The 12318-nt window shown below is 35.8% G+C and overlaps 1 protein-coding gene across 1 annotated transcript; it reads left to right on the top strand.

The window, feature by feature from the left end:
• The first annotated feature begins 4812 nt into the window (after positions 1-4812).
• LOC120634399 (BTB/POZ domain-containing protein KCTD9) lies at positions 4813-10465 on the top strand. Its single transcript, XM_039904931.1, has 6 exons — positions 4813-5488; positions 5868-6067; positions 6971-7106; positions 8133-8207; positions 9512-9630; positions 10280-10465. The coding sequence occupies exons 1-6, from the start codon at positions 4903-4905 to the stop codon at positions 10394-10396; spliced, it is 1233 nt and encodes a 410-aa protein (XP_039760865.1). The 5' UTR covers positions 4813-4902; the 3' UTR covers positions 10397-10465.
• The last annotated feature ends 1853 nt before the right edge of the window (positions 10466-12318 follow it).

Here is a 12318-nt window from a genome sequence, read left to right as displayed (position 1 = left end):
TAGGTTGATGAAGCATGTTTAGTACGGAAAACGGGATAGTGCAACATTCAATTTAAAAATAAATAATTGATATACATTACATATACTTTAGTTTTAAGTTTACAAATATGGTTATCGCCATCATCTCATGTAATGTACGCATCAAAAGTGCCACCTATTGCCTACTTGAATAATGATATTTTTTACTTTGTCTTTGACTTTAAGACTACTATTCCGTGTGTCCATGTAGATGTTTCTGATACAAATGTATCAAAGGTATTACCGTCTACATCAATCAAGTCGAAACACTTGGGTCACCGGACGGTATAATGAGACTCTGTAGGCTGTTGGTATAGCAAATTGAATTTAAGTGTAACATGGTTTACAAAGTTCACGCTACGAACTACGCGCTGGAAGGCTTTGGCGTAACTTTATCAAAGGTTTGTTGAAGTAGGGTAAGGGCTCCTTATTCGTACTACAGCTTAATCATAGGTACCTTAACAATATACACCGTAATAGCCAAGTGGTTACGACTCCGGTTGCAATTACGAAACCTGTATCGCGCCTGTAACTTTTCCAAGTGATGTGCGTTTTAAGCAAATACAGTTACTATTTGCTTAAAACGCACATCACTTGGAATTAAAGGTGAAAGAAAACATCCTGTGGAAACCTACATACCTAATAATATATTATGTATTATTTTATTTGTGTAATCTAGTTTAAGTATTAGTATGTAGTTATTAGTATGTAGTTATTAGTATGTATTTTTTTAATATCCACAACCTGCAGTATGTTTTCCTTTTGTTTTCCTTATCCTAAGGTTGCCTGGAAGAGATCGCTACAAAGCGATAAGGCCGCCTTTTGTATACTTCTTCTGTCTGTGTTTTCTTTTATTCTTCTTCTTTATTTTTATTTGTGTGCAAATAAAGAGTATAAATAAATAAAAAATAAATAAATACCTGAGAGTTCTCCATTACGTTCACAAAGGCGTGTGAAACAAGGAAATCCACATAGCGTGGTGGGCTACGACCACGTTATTGTTGGAGTAGAACCCGTGTGTTGCAGTAGGCCGCAATGGGTTAGCGATGATGACAATAAAATAAAGCTTTCGTGTGTGAAACTCCCTCTTCCAATATGTCGTGGTGTGGACTTTAATAAAACTGCTATAACACACGAGAGTGTTGTAGTAGTTTTATTAAAGTAGGCCGATAGTTTAGTAAATAAAGATTCCATGGTGACAGAGAGTTATGTTTAATTTTTATAATTCTCCTAAACGATTTTCCCCTACGAGTTTGTCCAGTGGCAAGCACGTTAGCGGTACGACTTAAGCAACCTTACCCTACTTACTGATAAGCGTACGGAATGGCATTGGCAAAACTACCATAGGGCTAAGTGGGACAGTGCCCCAGAGCCCTTAAGTTTAAGCCTCCACAAACGAAGTTTGAAAAAGTTACTTATTATTGTAGTTGAATAGATAATTTTCGTCTTAACGGCTTGACCACTGATCAATGAAAATAATAGGTATGGTTAAAAAGGAAATAACAAAAAAATAACAGTTCCACTCAGTTAAAGAAATTATCATCATCGTTTAATAGATTCAGTCCCACAGCTGAGCATAGCCCTTAACGTGCTCTCCTAAGCACTGATGACCGTGCTACAGTACTTTTGAATGTAAGTAAGTATCTTTCGACAACTGGCCACACATAAAACCTCAACTAATCAAATAGACTATGATTAGTATGACATAAAGTATGACTAAAAGGGTTTAAAGAATGTGGTTTACGAGATGTAAGGTATCAAAGTTTTACTATCCGTTATATAATACACGTCGGTTTTATTATAAATCTATAGACTAGAACTTGTCCTCTATCACACCCGAAATTCTTGCCTAGAAGATGCCTATTCATGCTTAATTTGAAGGAACCTATATAACGAGTATATAGGTATCGGGGAAGACAAACGGAAGCCGGAAGGGCATTCCAAATCTTTGCGGTGCAAATTAAATAAATATATACTACGACAAGTCCGTGGGACACCAATAAAGTTTGTTCGAAGTCTTGCGATATGTATCTCGCACGGGTGCTACTCATTCAAATGGATTTAAGTAATAGATAGGTACAGATGATATCGGTTTCTTCTGCTTTTGTCCTTGGCCCTGTCTCCATACTTTCTGTTCTTCTTCTTTTGCTTTTTTTGGTTTTTGGGTGTGCCAAATCGGCACGTTGTATTTCGCTAATGTCACGTATACTTGGAAGATCCACAAAGGTAAGGTCAAAAAATAAACATATAATATAGCACTATATTTTTTGTAAATCTTAGTATTCCAAAATAAGGCGTTCGTAATGAACTGTGGTCTTTGGTTAGTGTTATAATTGAAAGAATTTTTTTATTATTAATCATAATTCGATATATTTAGAGCTTAATTTTGTTAGATTGAATATATTTGCATATAAATTTTACATAGACATTTAATGGACGGGGAATATTAGGAGGTAGGACGTCGTTAAGCTTATGAAGGAAAACAAAATATGAGCGACCGATCCTACGTCAAGACCACATTCACACATGGAGTGGTCCCTTATTCTCAATGATTGTGAAATCGTTGGGTGTCATCCGACTTATTGTGGACGACACCCAGCGATTCATATAACGGAACATACCATACTTTGTTGGCCGGCCGGGTGGCTACGTATCTCTTGACAGGCGATCTTTGCTATCAAATGTCACTTTTGTATTTTTACTGTTTGTAAAAGTGACGTTTGAAAGCAAAGATCGCGCGATTTTCGCCTGTCGCAGACCTGTTGTTAGATACGTAATCACACTGCCGAACTGTTCGATGTATGGCCGCCGACAGGCTATGTCCAGATGCTTAATAGGCTGCCCAAGTCGACGAGTGATGATTTGGACTACAGACAGTGCTTATTTGTCTGTCCAGATTATTGTTTAACTAAGGACACATATGAAGATCAGATGTGCCGAGCCGCTTGCAAGCAATCGAGGTAACTACGCTACGTACTAATAGGTAAGTTTATGTAGTTCCAAGGATTTGTAGCCAATTCAAATGATGTCAGCGACACATAAATCGCAGTTTACGGTAACATCAGAGGCGACAAATTTTACGACGGCCATCTGTGACTTGATGCCGTCGATCTAAATGCAAATTACAGTTTGCTATGCTACTGCGTTCGCTTGCAGTACAATTTAGTACCTTGTCTATAATAATTGAGAAACTTTAATCATTACTTGCGGGGAAACATAGTTTTAATTAATTATTTAACCATACACATATCGAAATAGTCACGTAAAATAAAAGTCCTAAAAAGCCGCTTCTTTAATTCGATTAATATTTACCAAATTCCTAACCACTTCAACCCTAAGTGATTCCGAGGAATTCCGTCCCGGTTACTCGCGAGAGCGTGGGGGAAATCTGTTCAAGGCCATGGGCCTTTCGCAAGAGTGCACGTACCATGAGCAGCTATACCTTCTTAGGGATACCTAATATTTTTGTTGGGTTTTTTATACGATGTAGACATCGTTGGCCGTGAAGCAACACAGATTGGGTCCTACATTGGGTTCTGTAATAGAAGATCGCGGAGGTTTGTGCTCCGATCCTTGGGTGGGTGTGCTACCGGGCCCTAATCTGAGGGAACAGGGATGTTTTTTATAAAACTTTAACAGTCTTTACCACATTAATAAAATTAGTAATTTGTGTCTTAATTATTTTGAATCGATAAAAAAATTAAAATATTTAAAAAATCAAATAATATCACAGTTTATAATTAAAAAAAAAAACTCTCAAACGTTTATCTTAACTTGACGTGTAGACTAAGCGGTAGTACTGGAGCATGAAGTTTTTTTTTAATTAGGGACTTATGCCCGTTTTCACTAACGTCAAACAAGGCAATGCCTAAAGAAGTAACGCCTAATCTAAGGAGATTGACAGACATACAACAACCGCTCACTAATAATTATCACCTAAGAGTTTTTAGTTAGTAAAACATTTTTTAAGCGTTGACCTACCTGATGGTAAGTGAAGAAACACTTGCTACAAATTGCCGCCCTCGATTGCTTGTCAGTCAACCTGAGGCGTAGGTATTAAGCCTCATGAGGTACATCTATTACAAAGAAGGTGGTGCATGGGCTCAAAGTGGCTCAGCGGGCAATGGAAAGAGCGATGTTAGCTTTGTCTCTATTAGATAAGATTCCCAATCACTGACATCGTTCAAAGAGCAGCGGCCCTGAAATGGAACTGGGTGGGTCACATACGTCGAAGGGAGAACGGGCGGTGGAGCCGAGTGATTCTGGATTGGCAACCGCGCACTGGACACAGAAGCATTGGCCGACCACCAGCTCGATGGAGAGATGATATTGTAAAGGCAGTAGGGAAGAACTGGATGCAGCTAACCAGCAATAGACCGAGATGGCGTGCGAATGAAAAGGCCTTAGTCCAGCAGTGGACTGAGATAGGCTGATGATGATGAGGTACATCAATAATCCTTATTATGGCCGCAATTCGAAAATGAACTTACGCACAAAATTTGGAAATTTACCGCCTACTATTTTTCACAAATCTGATACTTAACCTTGACGAATAGTTTGTGTTTGACCCTTTTTTTCAACTTTCGGCAATTTAACACTCAGATTTTATAGAAAATAATCCTAAATTGATCAAACTAAAAACAAAATCGCTACTACTAACAATGCTACCAGTCGCTCACGGGTCAAGTTAAGTTCAACGTAGATCAAACAATTTTGTCTCCAAGAGTGACAGTAACTTAAAGTTGTCATTTTCAGCTGACAATTGACATTTCCATTTGTTTTCAATTCGTCCATATCGCTGAATTGCAAATTTCCCTGATTTCTCATTAAAAAATTTTAGGATTCCCATAACGTATTACTATAACAATCGTTAGAAATAAAATTATGAAACGAGCTTTTGTGTACACAAATAAAACAGAGAATGAAGGAAAACTTGTGGCCGTGGAAGACACGTTTAAAGATTTCAAGAAGTCCATCGCTTTCGAATTCAACTTAGAGGCGGAAAATCTAAAGTTATATTCGTTAAACGGTTGTGAAATAAATGACACAAGAGTGATTAGGGACGACGAAAAAATTTATTTAAGTTTTAAAAGTGAAAATGGGTCTAAAGGCTGCGATACATTTGACTCATTTGAAACTTTGCATATATCAGATGGTGCAGAAAATGGTTCTGTTAGCAAAAAAGGCGTTGTTTCTGACTGGATTACGTTAAACGTTGGCGGTAAACACTTTACAACTTCACGATCAACACTTCTAGTTAAAGAACCTCTGTCAATGTTAGCGAGAATGTTTGCTGATGATAATAACGTGTATTTAATGAATCCTAGCGCTAAGGATAAGTTAGGGGCGTACTTAATAGATAGGAGCCCGGAATATTTCGAGCCTATTTTAAATTATTTGAGACATGGTGAAGTTATACTGGACAAAAATGTTAACCCTAAAGGTGTTTTAGAGGAAGCTGTTTTTTACGGTAAGATAAATTATTGAATTTAGAACTGTTAGGATTATTTATTCGGCTTTTTCGGGGCGCAAGGTTCAAACATTGGCATTCACCTCTAAGTTATGTGTGTTTTAAAATATCACTTACTTTAACAATGAAGGAAAACTTTGTGAGGAAACCTTCACGCCTAAGAGTTCTCAATAATGTTTGCAAAGGTGTGAGTATTCAAATCAAGACTGGACCAGCCTGGTGGACTACAGCCTTAACCCTTCTCATAATCTAATATTTTGAATGGGTTGTATAAAGTATTGTCTTGGTAAAAAATTTATATCATCATATCAACCCACTATCGGCTAAATAGATAGAGTTTTCGAATTCAACTATAAATATTAAATACTGTTTTTTCCAGGCATCGACTCAATGATACCTCAGCTGCGCGAGTTAATTGAAGAGTCAACAAGTCAAAGCGGTAGAAACCAGTCGCTCAACAGAATGGATGTGATCCGATTAATAATGATGACCCCTACAGAATCAGAGCTGAGGTTCCAGGGGGTAAACTTGGCTGGTGCAGACCTTAATAGGTTGGACTTGAGGCATATCAATTTTAAGGTATTTGCGTTGTTTATGTTTACACCTTTTTTCTTTTTGGCATGGCAGCACGTCTTTTCGTCAAGCCTCCCACCAGACTACAAATTTCCAAATAGCCCCTGTCTTGAACTAAACTTGGGACTTCCCACTAAAATGACCACTGTACTCACTACTGCGCTGAGGAGGTTGTACCAGCATAATACGAAATCACTGCCAATGCTCAAGTTGCGTTTTTAATATTGCACACCTATAATAGGGCATCAGCATTGATCAGAGCATGGAGCTATGTACAACATAATAAAGGAAAGCTGCCATTTGTAAACATGGGACCAATATGTTATTTAGGACGGTGAATATAGTAATACTTTTGAATAAACTATTAACAATATGCTATAGATTTAAATTGTGTAAGACAAAACACTTACGTCATAGTAGTCTTCACAAAGTGTTTAGTGTGATTTGTGACATTGTCATCATTAATCAAATCAAATCACGCAAAAATTTATCAACCTGATTTGAATTAGACTGAAATTTGGAATAGAGATAAATTATACACTGGATCAACACATAAGCTATTTTTATCCAGGATAAATGAACGGTTCCCGCCGGATTTATGGAATACCAATAACAACAGGCATTGCCAGTCATCAGCTAGTCATACATTATAATTGGTGTTATATTTGCATATTGTCTCTTTACACATTGGTTTGGTATAGTAAAAAGGGTTTTAGGGTTACATTAGTTATCTTAAACATTCATACTGGGACAACGGAACTGGTTGTATTCACATCTCTGATACATACACATTGAAATCTATGCAGTGATGAAACATTTATACTAAGGCAGCACTGGTTGTGTGTCAAGGCAGTTTTACAAACACCCATAGATCTTATAAACATCCTCTGGTCTTGTTTCTTTTTTCAGTATGCATGTTTAGCCCGATGTAATCTGAGTGGTGCAAATCTGTCGCATTGCTGCCTTGAGAGAGCAGATTTATCACATGCCAACCTGGAAGGAGCTCAGTTATTAGGCGTTAAAGCACTTTGTGCCAATATGGAAGGTAAATCATTTTAAGGTCTAGACTAAACTAAGTAGGGAAGTAAAACTTTACACGTTGAGTGGGAATTACAATATATTAGGCTACTTAAAGTGATTCTCTGCTAGAAATCGTTTTTATCATTAAAATTAGGCTTAAAATACATTGTTGAAATTTTTTATTAACACACCACCTTTATTTACTAAAATAATAAAACTATCTATTCTATAAGCTGTTATTAGCATAAGCTACTAGTTTTGTAACACCCAAACTAGGTATTATAATACCGCTGTATGTTATTGTTATTTAAACTGTTTCTTTTGAGGAACACCTATGATAAATTATTTTGTAATGATACGCCACAACTATTTGCCCTTGACTGAAATCTCAAGTAAGATGGTAGCGAGCTAACCCTATTAGGAGTATTTCAGTTATATTGAACCCACATCCCGAATAGGTTTCTATGTGTTATCATACTGGAATGGTCGAAGCCAGACAATATAAATTCCCTTAATGCCCTGTACTACTCACCTCTGTGGGGGAAGTCGTCAAGTCTTTGTTAATGCTAATTTTTTAATGTATGTTTTAGTTATAACAAGCTGACTTAAATCCCGTGGGTCCGTACATTCTTCAAGGATAAAAATTAACCTATGTGTTTATTGAGGGCATAATCTATTTACATTCCAAATTTCAGTCAAATCAGTACAGAAGTTTTTGCATGAAAGGGTAACAAGTATCAATGCACCCATCTACTTTCACATATAATAACTAGCTGACCAGTGCAACTTTGTTACACCAAATATTACCAAACTGGAAAACACAAATAAAATGACATTTTCTAAAAATGAATCCTAGCTAGATCTATCTATGGCCCCCAAAATCCCCGGTATACTAAATTTCATGAAAATCGTTGGAGACAATTTCGAGATTCCAATTATATATATACAAGAATTGCTTGTTTAAAGATATAAGATAATAATGATTGGTGATGATTTCTGTTGGTGATGATGATGATGATGATGATTATTCTGAGGTATATTATATTTTCAGGTGCTCTTTTGATTGGCTGCAACATGGAGGATCCTGCAGGATCTAAAGCTGTAATGGAAGGTGTGAATTTGAAAGGTAGCACATTGCATATGACACATTGCAATATTAAATTAAATGTGAATATTATTAAACTCTTTTAAGAGCCTGACCATAGACTAAGAGTAAGTTTTTGTGTAGGTCACATCAAGTATGCGTAAATCTGAAATTTATGTGGCGGTCGAAACGTCAAAATTTGACAACTATACAAATTTGTCAGATGTACGTTACCCCGCATTAGCAATTTGAACAGCGTGGCGGCTCTATGCTCTAAAACCCTCTCTTCTTACAGTGCAGGGTGCCTTATGGTGCATTTCATATATGCAGAAAAGTACTGCCTAAAATTTTTATTTGCGTCCTTATTAGCACATGATTTTACATTTTGTATTTTTGCCTTTATTCTGCTTTATAGTCAAAAACCTTGTAAACAACAATGGGGCGTTAATAGGCTGATAAAAATAATAAATAAATAAATATACTACGACGATACACACATCGCCATCTAGTCCCAAAGTAAGTGTAGCTTGTATTATGGGTACTAAGATAACTGATCAATAATTTTTATGAATAATATACATAAATACTTATAATATACTAGCTGTTGCCCGCGACTTCGTCTGCGTTAGATTTTGTTTTTAAAGTATTCAGTATCGCTAATCCTTAAATGAGTATAGTAGTATATATATATATATATATAACATGTGACTGTCAATTAATTATAGACAAATAATTTGCAATAAAATAAAATTGCGACTATAATTAAAGATCTAAGCTATCCTATCTCTTAAGTTGGACCAGACTGCTCACGGTGTGCCAATTTAATTTAAAATCGGTTAAGTAGTTTAGGAGTCCATCGCGGACAAACATCGTGACAGGAGATTTATATATATTAAGATAGATAAACACCCAGACACAGAAAACATTCATTTTCATCACACAAATTTTGTCCAGTTGTGGGAATCGAACCTTGGACTTGAACTCAGAAAGCAGTGTCGCTGCCCATTGCGCTAGTCGGCCATCAAAAAATGAAACATTAATAACTCGCAAACTGGCATTAGAGAAGTGTGGTGGCCCTATGCTCTATGAATGAAATGGTATAATGGGAATAATAATATGAATGGGACATATGACTAAGAATGCACAAATTGTATTATAGTTGTTTTTTGTATTTTTACCCTTTAGCATAGCGTGTATGGGCAAGAGACATTGTTCTCAAAGATCATTGGCTAAACTTCTCTTCATTCACGCTTGATTGTTCAAATTAAAGGCAAATCCAATTCAATTGTGCTTTCCTATTATTTTGACAGACTTTGATTAAAAATATGGTGACACGTATTTTCCAGGTGCGGACTTAGAAGGTAGCAACATGGCGGGCGTGAATTTGCGTGTAGCAACATTGAAAAATGCCAACCTTCAAAATTGTGATCTCAGGGCCGCTGTTTTGGCTGGTGCTGACTTAGAGGTGAGATTGTTATATATTGTATTGCTAACAAATTTATTTTAAGTTATTGCCCTTATGTTTTAAATAATACAGAATTTTACTGCATGATTTTAATACTCTGTCTAAGCACATATCGGCGTTTAGTTCCGATATCAGAATCACCTGAAATCCTGTAAACAAATTTTTCCTTGGAAACATATATAATATATATATTAAACTAGCGTACCCAGCCCGCTTCGCCGGGCTAGATTTTGCTTTATTTTATTTAAACAATAAACTTACATCATTAAATTTTTAATTTAAGTCTCATAATATATTAAATCATTTATTTCTCTCCGTATTCATTCTCTTCTATTCTCTTCTCGAGCGGATGAAGATCATTATCTACACCCATGTACACCCACCAATGGAATATCACCATAGTAAATAAAGGCTGTATTTGACAGTTCAAAAATAGGAGTGTTCCGATCGTCAACAAACTTTACAGGATTACTCGCCAGGTCAATCCGGAGATTCCCTGAAAGTTTCATTGAAATCGGTCTTAAATTTTTATCTTAAATGGGGACTATTTAAAATACGGGACAAGTTATAGTGAACAGACTATGTTTAAATATCAACATGAAGTAATAACGAATAGACTGTATGTAGTTTTTCTTCTTTTTTTTTCTAGAGTTGTGACTTGTCGGGCAGTGATCTCCACGAAGCCAACTTGCGAGGTGCAAACTTAAAAGACGCGATGTTTGAATTGATGCTGACGCCGCTTCACATGTCACAGACTATACGATGATAATTTATTGAACGTTAATTACTTAATAGTTAATTTTATTGTACTCAAATTAAATGAAATTTTATTTGGGTTGTTTATTTTATTTAAGTTATGAAATTAAACAAAATAATTAACTTTCATTGTTTGATTTAACGATTTTAAATCGGCTCTCTTATTATTATTATTATTGAACTCGTTACTGTATACAACATTAACATAAATAAATAATAAAAAAAACAGAAACAAAGGTTGAAGTAGAATACAGGAGTCGGCCTTATCGCTTAATAGCGATCTCTGCCAGGCAACATTTGAATTAGGAAAAAAGAAAAGGAGAATAGACTTTAAATATCGCCAGTGATTTTGATTGTCGTATGCTCATTGGAAGCAAAATATTCTCTTATTACTATGCATATCAGCGATGATAGACCAATGAGTAGAGCGTCGGCATCCCTTTTAAAATTCGATCCTCGGTACGCACATTTAACTTTCCGTTTTTATTCTAAGGAATTAAAAATATATCTTGCTTTAACTGTAAAAGAAAATATCATGAGGACTGTACCAATCTGGTCGACTACAGCCTGAGCCCTACTTATTCTGATGGAAGACCCGTGCCCTGTAGGGAGCCCGTAATGGGTTGTTGAAGTTTTTATCCAGACTTAACCACCTTATATAAAGAATATGAGATTCCTTGGTGAGTAGTTCCTAAAAACTTATCTAACTCCACTGACGTCTATTATTTTTAAAAAGGTCAGTGTCAGGCCGGTTGCCCAAATTGGTCCCAATGACAGTACAGGATGGCACAATATTAAACTGATAAGTAAGCTCAGTACGATATTTGGGAGCATCGAAATGATATATCGTGGACACAGAATTAAGAAAATACAGAAACCGTGTACACTTCTAATACTGAAACATCAAAAACCACTCCACTTCACACACACACACACACACAGTGGTTCACGGTATGTCACTTCATCAAAGCAGAATTGACCTTATGCTGCTGATTTTAGAGTCAGTAATAGTGTAATCATGTTTTCTTATCTTTCAAGCGAACTTCCTGTTCAAGTTGGATGAGTGAATTTGAACTTTAAAACAAAGTTCTATTTTTCTCTAGAGTATCGAATCCTCATTCATCGTTCCTAGGGCAAAAGGCTATAAGGCCTCCGAAATTTTTAGTTATAATAACCAATGAGGATAGGCACACTAAGTTGTGACAACAGCAACCTTTGTAAGTATTTATATCATCTTTGATAGCGACTTTGACAATCGGGCACTAATTTGATATAATTTCTTAATTTTTCATCTATACTTACTTTTGTTAGGTTGGACGCGCTAATCTCAGGAACTATTGGTTCATATTGTAAGAATCTTTTGTGTTTTTGGAAAAAATCTATATAACATGTCGCTACAACCAATAGGAGCGTAGCATTGGTAAAATATATTGCAAATATCTTGAAGAATTTCATATAAACGATAATAATATACAAAGGAATTGTTCTTCTTTCAAAGTTCTCAAAAACTGGCTCTTTTACGCCCGACTCATACGCGGACTAATTTGCGGGGGACCCTTAGTTTTTCAAACTACATCATAAGGGCATTTTTTATTTGCCTACACATAGCCTACACATTATTCGATCGATATAAGCACAGATTACTATGCATAAGGCCCAAATGGTTTTATCTTTGAATCTCAACTATTGGATTTAAAAAATCTTATATATTTGTTAACAAGGTTATGCCACTAAAATAAATAGTCCAGCTGAATTATAAGACAAAAATGAAACAAAATACTAAGTTTTGATGTTTTTTGGTTAGAACATCTGACTTTACTTCGCATACAAACTATTAAATCAAAATATAATATTCAGTTTTTTTTTCAGGTTGGTTCTAAAGTTTTGAGAGTGTGTAGTGGCACTATTATTTTTGTAGTGTTGGCAAAACCG

The sequence above is a fragment of the Pararge aegeria genome, chromosome 23, assembly GCF_905163445.1.
Source record: "Pararge aegeria chromosome 23, ilParAegt1.1, whole genome shotgun sequence".
NCBI lineage: Eukaryota > Metazoa > Arthropoda > Insecta > Lepidoptera > Nymphalidae > Pararge > Pararge aegeria.
The sequence above is the reverse complement of the archived record's forward strand: the minus strand, read 5'-3'. Positions and strand labels throughout refer to the sequence as shown.